Below are 21,387 nucleotides of genomic sequence, written 5' to 3'. Positions count from 1 at the left end.
AAGCTATAATGTCTTTTCTTAGGACTGAAAACCGTGTTTGTGCTTTGAAAATTGTGGAGTTTCTTTGCTGTTTTTTAGTAACTAATTACTGCCTGGATTGTCTGTGCTGGACATTTTTGGTTTGTGGGATTTTTCCGTGGTATGTCTGAGAATTAGATATTTTGTATTCCCTATCAAATTCAATTGGAGGTGCTGCTGATTAATGTGTTTTACTTTAAATAACCTTATATTACATACTCTCTAATATGTTAAAAATGTACTCATAGAAATGAATGGTGAAGACTAAGGAGGAGAAAAAGTACTAAGACCAAGTAGTTAGTAATTCTTTGAAAAAATAAGGCCTTGTTGCTAATCCTGGTGACCTGTATCCAGGATTAGGAACAAAAGTATGTCTATAATAATACATAACCAAACAGGTTACTAGGTTTCACATTTTCCAATTCTGAAAGAAAACATTACATGACTAAATATTTAGCAAGGGCCTAATGCTTGGCACAGAGGTTGACAGGAATATTAATTACATATGGATCTAGTTTTCAGATAACACATAATAGAACATAAACAAATAAAAGCCAAGAATATTGCTATTTTCTTTATAATCTCAGTACCTAAGAAAGTGCCTTGATGAAGCCAACTTAAGGTTTGAGTAATTATTGAATGAATGAATGAATGAATGAATGAATTTGTTATTTATATAATCAGTCTCCTGTGGAACTTTTTATGGATGAGAGAGCTTAATTGAAGTCTGAGAAGCAGAGATTTGATAGAGTGGTGAGATCACAAATCCCATAAAGCATATCTACTAGAAAAATAATCATAGAAAAGCATTTGATCAATTTAGTTCTCTATTTCTTACAGTTAGTATACTTTTGTACCACAGAAAAAGTACAAAAGCATTATATATGATCCCATTTTATTGTATTCTCATGTGACTTCACTTTTTCTTCATATATTCCTTAGCGGTAAAATACTAATTACCCCCAACCACTAGAAGATCAGAATTAGAAAATAGAGTAAGTAAAATTCTGATTATTCATTTCATTAATTAGTTCTGGTAAATGTTCTGAGAGCAAAATTTAAAGTGAACTCCTTACATACCTGTATAATTCAATTGTTTATGCTTTTTTATTACTTATAATTCAGATTAACTTCACATAATGCTACAGCTGAAGTGTATTTATAAAAATGGGTTTAATTTTTTTTTTCATTTATTCAGCCTGTGATGTGTGAAAGGGCAGACACCACAAAGGAGTTTTTGTTTCTATGCGTGCATGTGTATAAGCACTTGAATAAAAGGTGGCTCTTCGGATGGGGCACAGTGGAAAAGAAGGGTGACACATTTTTTTCCCCATGTCCTTGTGTAGGAGAACAAAACGGCAACCTCTTTCGTTCAGTCCCTCCAAACAAGCTCCATGCTCCCCAGTGTCAGCATGAAGTTCCTCTTCAAAATGAGCAACATGTGAAGCAGAGGTGTGCCTAAGGGAAGCAAAGTGACTTCATATTTTTTTTCTCCCGGGTTTTCCTGGTAACCATTGCCTGTGTTTTCCCATTTGCCCTCAGCCTCGTCAGAAACCCTTCTCGCTCCCATAGACCCGTCCGACCAGAGGTCACAGATCACCCCGAACCTCCAGAAACAGGAAATCAGGCTTCCTGAGCCCGCTTCAACACACAGAAACCTGTTTCCTTCTGCACATCTCCCGCTGGCAAAGCTCGGTCCTAGCGGAGCCAGCGTGGAAGCAGCCGTCGAAGAGGCTAGAAGGACTCACTCCCCAGTTTCACATGAGCTTTCTGGCTTCCAACCACGGAGATGCAGGGAGCGAGGCTGCTTGTCCTGCTTTCCAGTGTGTGGAGCGGGGGCTTGGGGCTGAAGGACACCACGCAGACTTGGACTACGTCTGGGGATGCACACTCCCAGGAGAGGGCCTCTGCTTCGCTTCCTCTCCATGAACTACCAGGTCACCGACCGCTGCCCACCACTCAGATCCCGCCAGCGGAGACGGTCACCGGGACCAGAACCTCAGCAGAAGGGCTCCTGCCACCAGCCTCGCTTCCCTGGGAGACCGGCGCTGCTCCTGCGGGCGCGGGCCGCCCAGCCCTCACGTCCACAGCGGAGACGGAGGAGCGGGAGCTGAAGTTGCAGACTCTTGCCCCTCTGGCCAGATCGGGCGTCGGGTTCGGTCCCGGAGCCGAGTCCGTGGCCCTCTCCAGCTCCACGCTGAAATTTCTTCAGAGCTTTGCCAGCAGGTCGAGTCCAGTGACTTCTCTGAACTCGGCGGGCGGCGTGGGCCATCGGTCCCCACGGCAAACGCATCTCGGCAGAGGCGACGCCAGGGAAAGCCAGAGCACCAACCACCAAAAGTCGAGCTTTGAGACAACGAGAGGGAAGTAAGGAACATTCTTTTCTTCTTTCGCCCCCTAACTGTAAGGTCTGTAAGATTGCAAGCTAACCGTTCAACTCTCTCACTCCCAGACAATAATTTTATATTTGAGGTGAAAGTGAACCATATTTCAGTGAGGGCCATGCAATTAAGTGTTGCCTTATCTAATGGAGGAAAGATGAGCGAACAAAATGCTACAATTCTCTTTTAATTGAAGTTGTCAAAGTCACTTACAGAGGTATTTTTACTTGGGATAGTTACTAACAAAGAATGTAACACCACAGTGACGGTTCCTTCAGTTCATTCAACTCAAGGGTATGTTGGTTGTGCTCAGAATTACACCCACAACATGAAAGGGGGTGAAAAAAAAGGCAATGTAGTTGGGATGTGAACGGATTTAAAGATTGAAACAGCCTGGTGCTGTGGAACGCATACAGTTATCAAGATCAAACCAAGTAGTCCTAGGTTGGAATCCTGGCTCCCATACTATCTAGATTCAAAACTTTGAGCGAGTCAGTTGATCTCCCTGAACCTCAGTTTCTTCATATGTGAGATACAGATGTTGTGGAAGAAGTACAAATAAAACCTGGTTGATTTGGGCTAACCAATTTCAGATAATTTGGGATTTAAAAAAATAACATATTTTTTCCTCCTGCTTTTGGAATGTTATAGTGATTCTAAACAAAAGGAATATGTATGTCTATAGGATTTTTTTTCCCTGGCATATTTTGTCTCATTGTTCACGCTCTCTCATCTTAGCACTGCAGTTAGTCACTCCTGGCTACATCAGAGCTGTGTGTGGTTTCCTGTCTAGTAGAGTGGATGTTTGTCAGTGACCAAGCACTTTGAAATAGGCAGGATAAAAAGGAGAAATTAGGATTAATGCGTTTATGCGCTGAGTAAGTATTTGCTGGGGACATGATCTGTCCACAGCATGGTGCTTGTGCTGAGTGTAAAAGAATGAACAAAAACTCCCGTTGTCCTGCTCTCATGGATTCTACAGACCAGTGGGAAGGGTATGAGGAGGAAAAACTGTATCACAAATGCTGATGTTGCATTGAAACGGTGAAAAGCATTCTGAATGAAGCTTATGAGAATATATAGGAGGGTGCATGGCCTACAAGGGAGGTAAGCAAGCCTTCCCTGAGAGGATAATAGGTGAAATGAGGCACTGGGACACATCACCTGCTTACTTAACATCTCCCACAGCTACAGCCCCTGCACGCACATACTTGAATTTAAATCTTCACGATCTCTCAGTGATGGCTAGTGTCATAATTAGAAACCTTGGATATATGTTTTTAATATATTTTTATTGACTTCAGAGAGGAAGAGAGAAGGAGAGAGAGATAGAATCATCAATGATGAGAATCATTGATCGGCTGCTTCCTGAACACCCCACTCACACTGGGGATTAAGTCCACAACCCAGGCATGTACCCTAACTGGGAATTGAACCATGACTTCCTGATTCATAGGCCAATGCTTCACCACTGAGCCATGCCAGCTGGACCCTTGGATATATTCTTGACCTTTTCTTTCCCTCTAGCCTTTAACAAGGAAAAGGATAATCTTCTTAGTACCTCCTCCAATATATTCCCGATTCCTCAGCTTTTCTCCACCTTCACTACACCATCCTATTCCTAGTCTCTATTATTTAACTTGTCCATATTTCCACTCTTGTGTTCTGTAATCCATGTTCCACACAAGTAAGAGATTTTAAAACACTTTTTATTGAATAGATTTGACATATGACATTGTTTAAATTTAAGGTGTTTAAACTTTTAAATCATTTTATTAATGTACTAGAGGCCCGGTGCACGAAATTCGTGCACGAAGGGGGGTTCTCCCTCAGCCCAGCCTGTACCCTCTCCAATATGAGACCCCTTGAGGTATGTCCGACTGCCCTAAACGGGCAGTCGGACATCCCTCTCACAATCCAGGACTGCTGGCTCCCAACCGCTTGCCTGCCTGCCTTCCTGATTGGCCCTAACTGCTTCTGCCTGCCAGCCTGATCACCCCCTAACCACTCCGCTGCCAGCCTGATTGATGCCTAACAGCTCCCCTGCCAGCCTGTTTGCCCCCAACTTCCCTCCTCTGCCGGCCTGGTCACTCCTAACTGCCCTCTCCTGGAGGGTTGATCACCTCCAACTGCCCTTTCTTGCAGGCCTGGTCCCTCTCAACTGCCCTCCCTTGCAGGGCTGATCCCTCACAACTGCCCTCCCTTGCAGGCTGGGTTCCTCCCAACTGCCCTCTCCTGCTGGCCATCTTGTAGTGGCCATCTTGTGTCCACATGGGGGCAGGATCTTTGACCACATGGGGGCAGCTATATTGTGTGTTGCAGTGATGATCAATCTGTATATTACTCTTTTATTAGATAGGATAGAGGCCTGGTACAGGGGTGGGGGCCAGCTGGTTTGCCCTGAAGGGCGTCCCAGATCAGGTGGGGTTTCCCTTGGGGTGTGGGGCGTCCTGAGCGAGGGGCCTGTGGTGGTTTGCAGGCCGGCCACGCCCCCTGGTAACCCAAGCGGAGGCCCTGGTATCTGGAATTTATTTTCCTTCTACAATTGAAACTTTGTAGCCTGGAGCGGAGCCAAGCCAAGCCTGGGGCTCCCTCCGAGGCCGCAGCCATTGTGTTGGGATTATAATTGAAACTTTGTTGCCTTAAGCGGTTGAGCCCGGCCAGGGTGTGTGGAAAGCTTTGCTTCCCCTGTTGCCGGCGGCAACCCTGGCCTGCTCTCTCAAGCTCCATTCTGCCGCCATTTGTTTGAATTTGTTTACCTTCTATAATTGAAACTTTGTAGCTTGAATGGAGGCTTAGGCCTGAAAATGGCAGGCGGAAAGCTTGGCCTCCTCTGTTACCTAGGAAACCTTGCTCTCTGTGCTGTAGCCATCTTGGTTTGGGTTAATTTGCATACTCACTCTGATTGGATGGTGGGCGTGGCTTGTGGGCGTGGCTTGTGGGTGCGTCGGAGGTATGGTCAATTTGCATATTTGTCTATTATTAGATTAGATTTCATTGGACATATGACTTCATCTATTGTGTCTTACTTGACATGAGCCTGCCTATCTTTATGATCTCACTAGAGGCCTGGAGCAAGAATTCATACATGGTTGGGGAGGGACCACAGGAGGTTGGCCACCGGCCCCAAGGAGGGAGCCAGCCCTTAGCCCCCCTGGGAAAGGGCTGCGTCCACCACCACCCACCCCCAGTTCCCCGTCCCAGCCCAGGCATGAAGGCCCAGGCAGGGACAGGAGAGGAGGCAATGGTCGCCAGGCTGGGCGCAGAAGAATGGATGCCAGACACCGATGCCACTGTTGGCGCTCTACCACGACGCAGTTCCCTGCCTCCCCCTCTCCTCCTTTCCTCGCCACTGCACCGACACCACGGCCGGCAGCCCCCGGGGAAGGGAGAGGATTGGAGTGAGACAAACCCTTGTGTCGAGGGCTGACTTTCAATAGATCTCAGTGAGGGAGCTGCTCTGCTATGTACAAAACCCCCACCCAGAAGCAGGTTTAGCACCAAGGGCCAATGGGGCTGGTTGTGGGAGGTTGGCTGTAGGAGTCCATTGACCACCAGGGGGCAGCTTCTGTATTGAGCGTCTGCCTCCTGGTGGTCAGTGCACATCATAGCGACTGGTCAACCGGTCGTTGCAGTTGTTCGGTCGTAACAGTCACTTAGGCTTTAACATATATAGATCTTCCATTAGGATCCATGGTCACTCCACTCCACTTCCTCCAGCCACGCTGGCCTTCTTTCTGGTTGCTGAGCATGTCAAATTAACATGCATCTCGAGGAAACTTTCTGTTCACTCTTGCTAGAATGCTCTTCTTTCAGTATTTAGAATGAAGGACTTCTTTTCCTCACGAAACTGCAACTTTAATGTCCCACATCAGAGACCTTGCTGACTACTCAGTGTAAAGTTGCCATCCTTATTTTATCACCCTTATTTTTTTCATAGCGCTATTTAAAATTATTGGGTCTATGTATGTAAACAGTTGTATATTTTATGTCTTTTAACAGTAGAACATACATCCCATAAAAATAGGAACCTTGCCTTTCTTATTTACTATCTATTCACTGCTTACTTCAGTGCCAGGCACTTAGAAAGAACTCAACAGAATTCTATGGATTGTGAATGTACTTGGAGTTTAGAAGAGATGTCCACTAGAGATATGAATTTGGGAAATATAGAAATATGCACACTCAATTGTGAAGGTTTTATTGTGTATATTTTTTTTTCTTCTTTCTTTCTTTCTTTTTTTTTTTTAATAAATAGGACAAGAGAGAGGGGGCAAAAACCAGGGCTAGCCCAGAGAGTTTTCCACTTTTTTATTGGTTGTTTTATTTTATATACAGAATGGTTGTAAATATGGTAAAAAGTTAATGAAAGGGCCAGAAGGAAAATAAAAGTTGAATATGAAACAACATAAATATTTTATTTGCTGAGTTTAATAACTTGGGTTCTTTTAGAATTTCATTTATTTATTCTTTTTAATACAAGCTACATATTTTGCTGTATGTACAAGTGGCTTAAGTTAAATGAATTATGACTTCTAGTATAATATGTAAAATTATAAGTTCTACAAGTCTTTTATTAGACTACATGTAGATATGAAAAAGCCTATATAATAAAGAGGTAATATGCAAATTGATCATAACTCCAACACACAAGATGGCCACCCCCATGTGGACACAAGATGGCCTCCACAAGATGGCCAGCAGGAGAAGACAGTTGGGAGGAACCAGGCCTGCAGGGGAGGGCAGTTGGGAGGGACCAGGCCTGCAGGGGAAGGCAGTTGGGAGGGACCAGGCCTGCAGGGGAGGGCAGTTGGGAGGGACAAGGCCTGCAGGGGAGGTCAGTTGGGGAAGACCAGGCCTGCAGGGGAGGTCAGTTGGGGGGGACCAGGCCAGCAGGGGAGGGTAGTTGGGGGCAATCAGGCCAGCAAGGGAGGGCAGTTAGGGGCCATCGGGCCAGCAGGGGAGCAGTTAGGTGTCAATCAGGCTGGCAGGGGAGTGGTTAGGGGGTGATCAGGCTGGCAGGCAGGAGAGGGGTTGGGAGTCGGGAGTCCTGGATTGTGAGAGGGATGTTCGACTGCCTGTTTAGGCCCAATCCCGGTGGAATCGGGCCTAAACAGGTAGTCGGACATCCCTTGAGGGGTCCCAGTTTGGAGAAGGTGCAGGCTGGGCTGAGGGATACACCTCCCCCCCCCCCACCCACCCATGCATGAATTTTGTGCACTGGGCCTCTAGTCTGATCAATAAAATTTATCTGTTGTCTTAGTCCATTCAGGCTGCTGTAACAAAATAACACACTGAGTGGCTTACAAACAACAGACATTTATTTCTCACGGTTCCGGAAGCTGCAAGTCTGAGGTCAGGTTGCCAGCATTGTTGGGTGAGAGCCTTTTCCAGGTTCCAAACTTTTCATTGTAACCTCTATGGTGGAAGAGTGAGGGGTATCTCTAGGGCCTCTTTTATAAGGGGATCGATCCCGTCATGAAGGAGTGGCCTCATGACCTAATCATCTCCCAAACTCCCACTTCTAAGTCTATCATATTGGGCACTTATGAATTTCAACATATGAGGAGGGACACAATATTCAATTTATAGCATGTGTAGTTTGTGAAATTATTGTCAAGCCTATTAGCATCCAAAGGGAATTATTCTCACATGCTGTAAAAAGAGAACCATACACCATACCATTATATTAAATATTATTTTTTATTTCCTTGAATAATAAATGCTACACTGTATTATCAACAGTGAAAACTAATACTAACAGAGTATAAGCTGTATCTTAATTTTTCTCATTGTTTCCTTTTATTTTATTCCCTTGACATTTCTACTCAGTAAATTGCTACTGAATATATAAGTAAACGTGCTAGAATTTAACAAGTATTTAGTGCAGGTAATTAAATGAGATTTTTTTTTTTTGTATTTCCACACCTGTTTTTTAATATGAAAATACTATTTTAAAATGTGTTATTTAAGGGAAACTGGTAAAAGAGTCAATTTTTAGAAACAACAGGATTATGTATAGGATTAAGCATCACAGCCTCTTAGCCAGCCTTTCCCCAGGCTTCGTGGTCTGATACTGGGAAAGCCTGCCACCTCCTGGAATAGAAGCAGCTTGCAGTGTCCCTGAATATGTTGAATTCACAGTTTGGGGGAAAGAAACAGAAAAAGAAAATTAGGTAAAAATAAAACGAATTTGTGAAAAAGATTGTACTGAATAATTTTAAAGTGGTTACTTATACATGTAAGATATTTTGGGGTTTCTAAAATGTGTCAATCAAAAATATAGTAGATTGTGTATTTATAATGCTTCTCTTAGTTCATTATCCACAGGACTTCACATTGGATAAGTCAGATTTGACTCCTTTTTCTGCCCCCTATTTTGTATTTCTGCAAAGTAGGCTCATGTTCGTAAATAACCAAAGATGTCTGCTTTTCCCTAGGGGGAAAAAAAAAGACCTTTTACCTATTAACTTGGAAAAATCAAAGAATCAATACAAGCTTTTTTTCAGTACATGTTGCTGCACAAAAGCAATGGTGTTATTACCCATAAAGAGAATCCCAGATACAGTCTGCTGCTTGGAGGGTTACGACCCCATGGGAAGCTAACCACTTCAAAGTACCTGCTCTCCATGCACATAATCCGATTGGAAAAGGACAAAGGATTTCTAGATTTAAGCAAAATGCTTGTCTAGGATCATTACATTTATCTTATTCTGTCTGTCACTACTTTACCATGCTTAATTTTCTATTTTTAAACATATTTTTTGATAATTTGATTTTAAAATTGTATTTCCATTTTTAACATCATAGCATAAACCTAATTACAAGTCACACCAGGGGTTCTATGGATAATTCTTCCATTTTACACCAGACCAGAGATTGCCGGGCCATGAGCAATCTGCTGCTATGCTTTTTGCCTACTCAGCTATTTTACTAGTAGTCTTGAGATTGTTTTATTACTTTGAATTTTAATAGCTGGTGACCCTGTTATTTATTCTCATAAATGATCTATCTATCTATCTATCTATCTATCTATCTATCTATCTATCATCTATCATCTATCATCTATCTATCATTTTCAAAACCCAGAATATGTACAATTAGTGGTACTTGTATTTTTCCTGCCTCATATTCCAGTCTCAGTAGTCATTCAGCTAATGTTCTTATGACATACAACTGTGCATCTGTTGAAGTTCATCGTTTGCTGTAATTAAGATAAACAGTGGATTTGCATGAGGAATCTAAGTTTTTAAAATATGCCTTTATGTGTTTCTCTTAATTTTAAATCTTTCTCCTTTTTATATCTTGCTTTTGCCAGTTCTTTGTTTCACATTATTTTTGAAAGTACTGCCATACTTTAACAAAATGTGCCAGTGTCTTTTTATGTCTTCATAGAACTGAATTTTTAAACTTTTCATTCAAAGCAACCTTGCACAATAAGATAGATGGTGCTTAATGTATCTGTCTTAGAAAGGTGAATGACTGAGTCAGCTTTATTTGTAGAAGCCCATTTGGTCCTAAGAAGCCTAAATATTCCAAAGCAGATGATTACTAACTTTAGTTGCTTTACCCTGGAAAATTGGGTTCCCTCTTTAACATTCAGGTTGATTTCTGCATTCTTTTCATTATTTTTATTTTTAAGCGGAATAGATTTTTTAATACTGATTTAGAGACATACATCTCATCTCATACTGATTTGCACTTGTAGTGGTTTGATTTCACAGTCATATAACATTTCCTTCAGTACTACGTTTTGTAAATCAGCTCTGCTCTCCAGGAGGGCGGGGGGGGGGGGAACAAACCAAAGTCTTAGATGAGAGGGAAAAATATAAATTAAATGTAACAAGACACATATTTACAATGGAAAAATACTCGAAATGGAAAAGGAGAAGAAAAAACAGATATATCCAATGATTCATTCAACCTGTAATTATTGAGGACTTTCTCTAGTTTGCTATAGGATATTTTTATGATAAAATAACTGGTATTGCAACCAGGAATGAGGCTGCTCCCTCTTTTCCTACTCTTTTCAAGCACAGCTTGGTATTCAGCCCAAGATGCAAGAGGACCCCAAGGTTGACCTTTAAAATGACCTGTCCCCTTGTTTCATTCAACTTTTCCCACATATTCTAACCACCTCAGCAGCCCCACACTCAGAGCTCTGCTTTCTTCACCCTGTATTATCTTTCTTTTAGTGTTTACCCAAAGTTGCAATTTGAAAACTGTTCCCAGGCAGGAAATTAGATTGAATATGGAGTTCAAATCATGCATGTGTGTCCCTTTCTCTCAAGAATCCTATCACTGTGTTGTCTTTGTCCAACACCTGAAAAATATTGTTATACTAGAGGCCCTGCCTGTGCCCTCTCGCAATATGGGACCCCTCCGGGGATGTCGGACTGCCGGTTTCGGCCTGATCTCCACAGGCCAGGCTGAGGGACCCCACCACGGGCCTCTAGTATGCATATAAGATCTTTGGTTAATCTCTTCCCGCCCTCCCTCCTACCCCTTCCCTCTGAGATTCATCAGTCTGTTCCATGTTTCCATGCCTGTGCATTGAGCATCTGCCCTCTGGTTTCAGTGTGTGTCATAGTTACCAGTTGTATGGTTGGCTGGTTGGCCGGTCGCTTAGGCTTTTATATATATAGATATACCTTGTCCAGCATTATAGTTTTTACCAAGGGAAGGTAAATCTGGTGCTTTTGTTGTGGCCACAGTCAGAAATTTCTGGAATTTATGTTTTAGTTTATTTCATAAGAAATTATATAATAAGCTTATTTACTTGTATCGAACTAAGGTTTGCTTAAAAATGAATTGATTCTATAGAGTAAATTGATGAGAATTGATATCTTTACATTGGCTCTTCCAGTCAGTGAACATAAGGTACTGGATTTTTTTCAGGCTTTTCAATAAAGCTTACAATATTTGTATATTAAATCTCACAATTTTTGTTGGATGTAACACGGTAATGTTATTATTTTTGCTACTATAAACAGTATTTTTTAAAATTTTGTTATTGGTACATTGACCTGTAACTGATCTTAAAGATGTGGCTAAACTTTTCATTAATTATAACAATGTTTATGTTGATCTTACCCACATTGCTGAACTCTTTTATTAATTGTAATCATTTGCATCTAGACTATTTCATTTTTTCTTTATTCATAGTCATATCATCTGCAAAAAGAGTTATTTTTTTTCCTCTTTTTGATCCTTACACCATTTATTTCTTTACTTCTGTCTTACTACACATTACGATATAGAGGTAATGAATTTAGGTCTGAATCTCCAATCTTGGTCTTAATATTGGTACTTGCCATAAGAGCAATCTTGGATTTTGACTTAGCTTACAGCCAAACAACACAGGTTTTGGATTTACTTCTGATTTACTCTTAATTTACTTTGATCTTACAGTGTTCCTTTACTTTCCATGAGTACAGCAATGCAGTAACAAATGCGTTTTCTATCCTCTCCAGATATTTTAAAGCTAGACATCAATATTTTAAGTTATCTGATCTTCTGTACTAGCACAGAAATAGATATAGTTCTATGAAAATAATTTTGATAAAAGGAATTCTTTGACAATGATTTTTTCCTAACAAAAATGATCTCTTCCTTAGGAATTGGTGTGCTTATGTACACACCAGATTATCTCCCACAGTGATACTGGACAACCAAGTCACTCACATTCCAAGTGGGAAAGGGCCTTGTGGCTGGAGCAGTGGGTTCTGTCCCCAGAGGTATGTAATGGTTCTTGAAAATAGTAATTGCTTGCATCAAAATTGTGTATGGCCTGGAATATATGGAGAAAGTTAATCATCATATGTATAATCACATTAAATTACTAGTATATGTATGATCATGGATAAGTGAAATGCAGATACTGCTAATACTTGCCTATATGGGTGTGTTTTTACTAGTATAGTATGTGAGATAATGCAGGGATATACTTATACTAGTATCTATATAGTATATAAAGAACCAGGGTTGTAACATCCACAATGACCGGAGGCTCGACCAAACGCCAGGCTGCGCACACAGCAGGTGAGCAGGCTGAACTGCTGACCTCTCGGGGAGAGAGAGAGGCAGGGCTGATCAGCAGCGGCAGCGGCTGCTGGCAAGCGGGCTGAACTGTTGACCTCTGGGAGAGATAGATAGGCTTCGTTGCTGGCAAGGCCTGGAGAGAGAAGCAGGGTCTAATCACCCTGCTTCTCTCTCCGGGCCTCGCCAACAGCCATTGCCACTGCTGATCAGCCCCACCTCTCTCTCTCTCCAAGAGGTCAGCAGTTCAGCCCACTCGCCAGCAGCCTGGACCGAACACCAGGCTTTGCACGTAGCAGGCAAGCAGACTGAACTGCTGACCTCTGGGAGAGAGAGAGAGGCAGGGCTGATCAGCAGTGGCAATGGCTGTTGGCGAGGCCCAGAGAGAGAAGCAGGGCGATTAGACCCTGCTTCTCTCTCCAGTCCTCTCCAGCAGCCAAGCCTATCTATCTCTCCCAGAGGTCAGCAGTTCAGCCCACTTGCCAGCAGCCTGGGGTGGCTGCTGATCAGCCCCGCCTCTATGATCAGGCCCAGAGATAGGCCCGGAGATGCTGACTGGCATAGAAACTGACCAATCAGAACCAAATCTGGGTGAATTGCGAGGAGCCAATGGCTGCCTAGGAGGCAGGGCTTTTGATGCTGACTGGCATAGAAACCGACCAATCAGAGCCAAATGTGGGTGAAGTGCAAAGGCAAAACCTAAGGTGGGGGCTGAGGAGGGGTTTTAAGGGCAACAGCGGTTTGGTGTAAGGTGTAAGAAAGTGATTCAATTTTTTAATGACTGGTTTGGCAGTATAGTGCATATGGCTGGCTATCATTCCAGATACAGGGATTATGTATTTTTGTCTGCAAAGAGCATCTCCTCCTGCTGAAAAAGGTTCCCCCCGCCCCCACCATTTAAGCATCCTTTCCTGTATAATCTATCTATACTAATAAAAGGATAATATGCTAATTAGACTGGGTCAACCAGCCATCTTCCAGATGTCCGTCTTCCTTCCGGACAAAGCCATGGTGGTGGGGGCCGAGGCAGAGGCAGTTAGGGGCAATCAGTCTGGCAGGGGAGGGCAGTTGGGGGTGATATCAGGCCTGCAGGGGAGGGCAGTTGGGGGCAAGATCAGGCTGGCAGAGGAGGGCAGTTGGGGGCGATCAGGCAGGCAGGCAGAGGCAGTTAGGGGCTATCAGGCAGGCAGACAGAGAGGTTAGGGGAGATCTGGCAGGCAGGGGCCAAGGTAGGGGCGATCAGGCCAGCAGGGGGGGCAAGGTAGGGGTGATCAGGCTGGCAGTTAGAGGGGTTAGGGGTGATCAGGCAGGAAGGCAGAGGGGTTAGGGGTGATCAGGCAGGCAGGCAAGTGAGGGTTTAGGATCCAGTCATCCTGGATTGCGAGCGGGATGTCTGACTGCCAGTCAGACATCCTCCAAGGGGTCCCAGATTGGAGAGGGTGCAGGCAGGCTGAGGACCCCCCCCTCCGTGCATGAATTTTGTGCACTGGGCCTCTAGTCTTCAATAAATGTTAACTCTCATGCTTGTTTCTACTTTTACTACTATTACCTTCATTCTGTAACCTTATCAACAATCCTAGCCTTTATTTCCTTATGAAATTCACACACAGCTTTAAAGGTTTATTGATAACTAGAGGCCCGGTGCACGAAATTCGTGCACTGGGGGGGTGGGGGGGTGCCCCTCAGCCCAATCTGCACCCTCTTCAATCTGGGACCCCTCAGGGGATGTCCAACTTCCAGCAGTAGGACATCCCTCTCACAATCCGGAACCGCTGGCTCCTAACCACTCATCTGCCTGCCTGCCTGATTGTCCCTAACCCCACTGTCTGCCTGCCTGCTTGCCCCTACCTTGATCTCCTGCCAGCCTGATTGCCCCTACCTTGCCCTCCCCTATCAGCCTGATCACCCCAAACTGCCTGTGCCTTGGCCCCCCGTCTGGCCTCCCTCTGGAGGCACCACCCCCATAACCCCAATGCTGCTGCCACTGCAGCTGGTTATGGCTGCCTGAGCCTTGGCCTTTGTAGCCACTGCAGCTTTGTCTGGAAAGATGTCCGGAAGACAACCACTCTAATTAGCATATTACCCTTTTATTAGTATAGATTTGGGGACCATTACAACCACGCAGAACTTGAAGAAAACACATGGCCCTGGTCAGTTTGGCTTAATGGAGAGAGCATCGGCCTGTGGACTGAAGAGTCCAGGTTTGATTCTGATCAGGGGCACTGGGTTTCGGGCTCAATCCCCAGTAGGGGGCCTGTGAGCGGCAGCTGATCAGTGATTCTTTTTTTTTTTTTTTAATATATTTTATTGATTTTTCACAGAGAGGAAGGGAGAGGGATAGAGAGCTAGAAACATCGATGAGAGAGAAACATCGACCAGCTGCTTCCTGCACACCCCCCACCGGGATATGTGCCAGCAACCAATGTACATGCCCTTAACCGGAATCGAACCTGGGACCTTCCAGTCCGCAGACCGACGCTCTATCCACTGAGCCAAACCGGTTTCGGTTGATCAGTGATTCTTATCATTGATGTTTCTATCTCTCTCTCTCCCTCTCCCTTTCTGAAATTTTAAAAATATATATTTTTTAAAGAAAACACATGATCTTCACTTTGGGCTTTGTCATCTTACAATATCCTTTGTGCAGTGTTTTAACTTCCCTCAACTTTCCTTTACCCACCTTTAAAGTGCAATCTATTTTGGGGAAGATGATCAGGAAAGTGATTCCAATGGGTAGAAGTTTTTTTTGGAGGGGATGGGTCATGAAGATATTTAAAAATTGAGCATGGTGATGGTTGTACCACTCTGAATTTACTTTAAAAAACCAGTTCATTGTACACTTTAGGTGACATGTACAGTATATGGGTTATATCTCAACAAAGCTGTTCTTTTATTTCTTTTTAAATAAAGACCAGTCTTATAATCAGTTGCAGATGTTTTCAGAGGCCCCTCAAGATTTGCTCACCATGTCCCAAATCACGGCTGTGATTCCCAGTTGCCTCCAGTCCTGGTGGATCTGGATGGTGTGGTTTGCAAAAGAGAAGGTGGCAAGAGGCTTATGGAATTTCGACAACCCCATTCCCCCGGTCTCCTCATAGGGCACCAGGGCCATTCCCACTGTGCCAGCTCTGCTCCCTTTAACCTGTTGGGCAAAAGAATCCTGCGTGTTCTGGCCAGAAAGTGCATTCTTTCTTAGGTGGCCCGGATGCTTTTTTTAAGGTCGTTTTATGGATTCAAAAGAATAAACAGAGATGTGGAAAGCTTTTGTCAAAATCCTTTTACATGGTTCTTCCAGTCTCATGGGAAATGAGATGTGGCTCTGAATTCATCCCAAAGTGTGTCTTTGGGCAAAAGCACCCAGAACGGCACAACTCCTGCAGAATGCCCCCCACACTTTGCTGTCAGGACTCAGGGGGGCTTGAGGGTGAGCGAGGCGGCGGTGCCAGCACAGGACCTGGGAGAAGGTAGCGCTTTCTACACTGCCCAGGCCACGTGGACTACAGCAGTACCCGCCCAGGTGGGCAGGGTGTTTCTGCTGTTTTGTTTTGGTCTGGCCTCCACCCCGTCAGCCACGGACCTGTGCCTGCACTGAGACTGAATGGTTTGATGGCCCTACTTTTTGGTGGACAGTGGATGCACTCCCAGAGACTGGCAGTTAGACTCTGGTGGCTTCTGAGTCCCTTGTGGGGAGAGCCCGGCCCTAGGTCAAGAACAGACTCAGGCGTCCTCGGCCAGGAGGCCTCCTTGGGCTAGGGGCCGCCACAGTTTGAAGGCTGGCCATGACCCCAATCCTGGTAGGGGTCTCCTCTGGGGTGCTGGCAGGCCTGGGCTAGGGCTGCGGGCGGTTTAGAGGCTGGTCACGCCCCTGATCCTGGTGGGGGTCTCCTCTGGGGTGCTGGCAGGCCTGGGCTAATGGCCGTCCTGGTTTAGAGACTGGTCAAGCCCCCGATCCTGGCAGGGGTCTCCTCTGGGGTGCTGGCAGGCCTGGGCTCTGGCGCCGCAAAGGGAGAGGTTCCTGAACCTGCTTCCCACACACCTAGGCTAGGATACATCTTGTAGGAGGCGGCTTCAATGCCGGGGGTCGGTGACCAGGTCCTCCAGAGCCTCGCTTTCTGGGCTGCAGTCCCACGTCTCCCAGTGCCCCAGCCTCGGATGCGCCCACGCAGTTGCCCCCACCACCAGCCACCTCAGCGCAGGCCACAGCAGCTAAAGCCAGCCCCTTGGAAGCCAGGCCACCACACCCACCACCGCTAGTAGCTCTCTGCTGCTCGCTCTCTGTGCCCTGTCCACTGGGGTGGGGGAGTGCTCCCAGCCCAGCGGCCCTCCCTCCCTCCGCAGCCTGGCTTGGGAAGCTGGCCTCATGCTGGGGCTACTATGCCAGCATGCCCACTCGGCTACTATGGGTGCGACACGGGCCCCACGGAGGCCAACCTGGAGAACGTGGACCCCAGCTCTGCATCCGGCTGCTGCAGATGGCCTCGGTGGTCAACTACCACCTGCTCCTTCCACTGGCCCCATTGATCCCTCTCAGCACCAGCCATTTAGGCCAGGGTGGCAATCGCCCAGGAACCCGGGCCCTGGAGCAGCTGGCTGGGCCCGGGCACGCCCCCGGGTCCCTGATCAGGCCCCGGACCCCCAGGAGGCTTCTGGCTGTGCCCGGCCACGCCCCCCGTCGCGATCGCTCCCCAGGACCCCCGGGAGGCTGCTGGCCGTGCCGGCCACGCCCCCCCCCATCGCGATCGCTCCCCAGGACCCCCGGGAGGCTGCTGGCCGTGCCCGGCCACGCCCCCCGTCGCGATCACTCCCCAGGACCTCCGGGAGGCTGCTGGCCGTGCCCGGCCACGCCCCCGTCGCGATCGCTCCCCAGGACCCCCGGAGGCTGCTGGCCGTGCCGGCCACGCCCCCCCCCACCCCCCCCCCCCCACCCCCCCCCCCCGTCGCGATCGCTCCCCAGGGCCCCCGGGAGGCTGCTGGCCGTGCTCGGCCACGCCCCCCCGGGTCACGATCACTCCCCAGGACCTCCGAGAGGCTGCTAGCCCTGCCGGCCACGCCACCCCCGGTTGCGATCGCTCCCCAGGGCCCCCGGGAGGCTGCTGGCCGTGCCAAGCCACGCCCCCCCGGGGCGCGATCGCTCCCCAGGACCTCCGGGAGGCTGCTGGCCGTGCCCGGCCACGCCCCCGTCGCGATCGCTCCCCAGGACCCCCGGAGGCTGCTGGCCGTGCCGGCCACGCCCCCCCCCCCCCCGTCGCGATCGCTCCCCAGGGCCCCCGGGAGGCTGCTGGCCGTGCTCGGCCACGCCCCCCCGGGTCACGATCACTCCCCAGGACCTCCGAGAGGCTGCTAGCCCTGCCGGCCACGCCACCCCCGGTTGCGATCGCTCCCCAGGGCCCCCGGGAGGCTGCTGGCCGTGCCCGGCCACGCCCCCCCGGGGCACGATCGCTCCCCAGGACCCCTGGGAGGCTGCTGGCCGTGCCAAGCCACGCCCCCCCGGGGCGCGATCGCTCCCCAGGACCTCCGGGAGGCTGCTGGCCGTGCCCGGCCACGCCCCCGTCGCGATCGCTCCCCAGGACCCCCGGAGGCTGCTGGCCGTGCCGGCCACGCCCCCCCCCCCCCCCCCCCCGTCGCGATCGCTCCCCAGGACCCCCGGGAGGCTGCTGGCCGTGCTCGGCCACGCCCCCCCGGGTCACGATCACTCCCCAGGACCTCCGAGAGGCTGCTAGCCCTGCCGGCCACGCCACCCCCGGTTGCGATCGCTCCCCAGGGCCCCCGGGAGGCTGCTGGCCGTGCCCGGCCACGCCCCCCCGGGGCACGATCGCTCCCCAGGACCCCTGGGAGGCTGCTGGCCGTGCCAAGCCACGCCCCCCCCGGGGCGCGATCGCTCCCCAGGACCCCGGGGAGGCTGCTGGCCGTGCCCGGCCACGCCCCCCCGGGGCGCGATCGCTCCCCAGGCCCCCCGGGAGGCTGCGGGCCGGGCCCGGCCACGCCCCCCCGGGTCGCGATCCGCCGGGGACCCCCCGGGAGGCTGCTGGCCGTGCCGGCCACGCCCCCCGTCGCGATCGCTCCCCAGGACCCCCGGAGGCTGCTGGCCGTGCCGGCCACGCCCCCCGTCGCGATCGCTCCCCAGGACCCCCGGAGGCTGCTGGCCGTGCCGGCCACGCCCCCCCGTCGCGATCGCTCCCCAGGGCCCCCGGGAGGCTGCTGGCCGTGCCCGGCCACGCCCCCCCAGGTCACGATCGCTCCCCAGGACCCCTGGGAGGCTGCTGGCCGTGCTCAGGCATGCCCCCCGGGGTCGCGATCGCTCCCCAGGACCCCCGGGAGGCTGCTGGCCGTGCCGGCCACGCCCCCCCCGTCGCGATCGCTCCCCAGGGCCCCCGGGAGGCTGCTGGCCGTGCCGGCCACGCCCCCCCCGTCGCGATCGCTCCCCAGGGCCCCCCGGAGGCTGCTGGCCGTGCCGGCCACGCCCCCCGTCGCGATCGCTCCCCAGGGCCCCGGAACTAAGAGGATTTGGCGCCGCCATCTTGGTTTTCTCAAGGGCCAGATAGGCCACCCGGAGTCCCGCCCCCAGCCTCTCGCAGGCCCAATCATGGGCATAGCGGAGGTGCGGTCAATTTGCATGTTTCTCTATTATAATGTAGGATTTCCCTTTCATTATAGGTTAGAGAGAAGCCCACAATGTGGCAGGCCACCAATTGCAATTACGCATAGTAAAGCAGCTCTGTGGGGCTTTTCTTTTTGTGTCTATTTTAATGACACATGTTATTTAGTTTTCATTTTTTTAAAAAACACATGTAATTGTTCTAATATCTGGGGCTGAGTAACTGATAAATTTCCTGAATTCATACAGTCACAAGTAGCTTAGCTGGGGATATTTCAGAAGAATGTGCAATAAAAACTAACATTGTTATTCAGGTCATGATGGCTAATGTTATGCAAATTGTTATACGAATAACTCAGGCAATGAATCTGACACATCGGCAATCTGGAACAGTGTGCAATAAGAATACATAAAATCAAGGTGTTTCTCAGTCCCTGAGGAATAGCTACAGTTCATGGTCCAGAGAGCTAAGCACATCTTAGGGATTTGGGAGAGCTGAGCTGCAGTTCTGCTTTCAGCATCTACTCCCTTTGTGACACTTTCCTTGTCGACATGAGATACAAAGAATGCCTGGTTAATTCTTTAGTAATGAAAATATTACCACAGAAACATGTATCATACTGCCCTTCTGAGTTCAAGGTGAGCTTTTTAAATCTCTTTAAATGAACCAGAAATATGTATCTTTATTTTCATCTCTTACCTTTCTCTACCTTTGAATGGATCTCTCCATTTATTCACTATTTCTGTACCAATGCAATGTCTGTCACTTTCTTGTTCATTCCATCTGAGCAGCATTCAGCAGAAATCCAGTTTGCCAAAGCAGGGAACATTGACTCTGACAGTAATGCAGCTAACTGCTTGAGTTCATCCTTATAAACTCAAAGGAGTCCTTTTCCCACCTGCCTTACTTCCTATTTAGCTTTAGCTTCTGGACTGGAGATGATATTTCACTGGACAAAGTTATTTACTGAATATAATTTACTGAAATAAGCAGAAATAAATGATTAGCCTGCTTTTGGAGATAAAAGGAGTCTTAGAAGTCATCTAAAAATTGAGGAATAACCTTACACATTTTGAATTACCATTGTTGCAGCAGAAACTAAAATCTATGTCTCCCAAAGCAAAGCCCAGTCTGTTATTTCCTCCACATAATAAAGGGTTTATTTATGAAAGTGACTACAGTCTTTCCAACGAGTTGTATATGACAAACACTAGATCATACCAGGGAGGCTAACCCACACAGCATGGGTGAAAACCCTAGTTTGATTACTTTTAGATATGGGAATTTGAGCAAATTATTTCATCTCTCTGTTCCTCAGCTTCTTCATTAGCAAATTGGGAAAATAATACTTTCCTTATAGAACTTATATGAGAATTAAATAAAATAATAAGGTCCATTTCATAGACCCATTTGATAAATATTAACTAAATATTGAAGTCATGGGGATAAAAATAATATGGCCAAATTTTTTTTATGACTTGCATTTACATACATTGAGCCTACAATTGTGTATTATTCACTATTTATATTGATTCTAGAAATGTTATAGTTTCGAGAATTCCCTTTCATGTTTCCTTCTCAGAAATATTTTATCATGTTAGATCTTTTCCTCTCTCCCCACCCCCTCGCAGAGAGAAATACTATATGAACAAAATAATATATAGTGTGATTTAAAAATGTGAGAAATGATAAATTTCAGGCTGAAAATCATAGTGGTTATCATAATTTCAATTAGATTACTAATATCCAATTTGTTGTAAGTTGTTTGCTATTGATCAGGAGTAAAAAGGATCCTTTTAACTATAACAATATAAGGAATAATGAGAATTGAAATAAAACTAAATTGCCCTTATAAACTATTTAAAATTTGGAATTAAAATAACTTTTAACATTGGTTTAGTGAAACACATTATAAAAGGAAAAGCTATAGTATCTTTAGAAATGTAATGATAGGCATAAATTTAAAATATCAAATAGTATGACCTTTAATACATTTTTAATGTGTTTAAAGAAATCTAAGTTTGACATTAATGATAAATATACTAATAATAGTAATGATAATAATAACAACAGATAATGCTTACTGAATGCTTATTATATTTCAGAAATCATCCCAAATGCTTTACATTAATTATTCCAACTGATAATTTAACGTGAGGCAAATAACCCATTTCCTGCAATTGCTCTCCTCTCTAGATCTCAGAGGATATCAAATCCTGTCTACAGGATGCAACATAAAATTGTTACCTCATTGGAATGGAAGTGCTGTCCTGGATTCAGTGGAGCAAAATGTCAGCTAAAAGGTATCATCTAATGTTAGTTTTGTAGTAACAATTAGAAGCATAAACTTCTGA

General features: G+C 47.1%; 1 protein-coding gene across 1 annotated transcript in view; it reads left to right on the top strand.

Annotated features, from left to right (window-relative positions):
• The first annotated feature begins 1,743 nt into the window (after positions 1-1,743).
• MMRN1 (multimerin 1) overlaps positions 1,744-21,387 on the top strand; it is a 53,451-nt gene continuing 33,807 nt past the window's right edge. Inside the window, exons 1-3 of the mRNA XM_028148240.2 lie at positions 1,744-2,385; positions 12,017-12,136; positions 21,230-21,336. Coding sequence (XP_028004041.2) covers positions 1,808-2,385; positions 12,017-12,136; positions 21,230-21,336 — 805 coding nt within the window. The 5' untranslated portion in view covers positions 1,744-1,807. The remainder of the gene's footprint in view (positions 2,386-12,016; positions 12,137-21,229; positions 21,337-21,387) is intronic.

This window comes from Eptesicus fuscus, chromosome 2, assembly GCF_027574615.1.
Source record: "Eptesicus fuscus isolate TK198812 chromosome 2, DD_ASM_mEF_20220401, whole genome shotgun sequence".
NCBI classification, from domain to species: Eukaryota; Metazoa; Chordata; class Mammalia; order Chiroptera; family Vespertilionidae; genus Eptesicus; species Eptesicus fuscus.
Note: the sequence above shows the minus strand (reverse complement) of the source record. Positions and strands in the feature narration are given on the sequence as shown.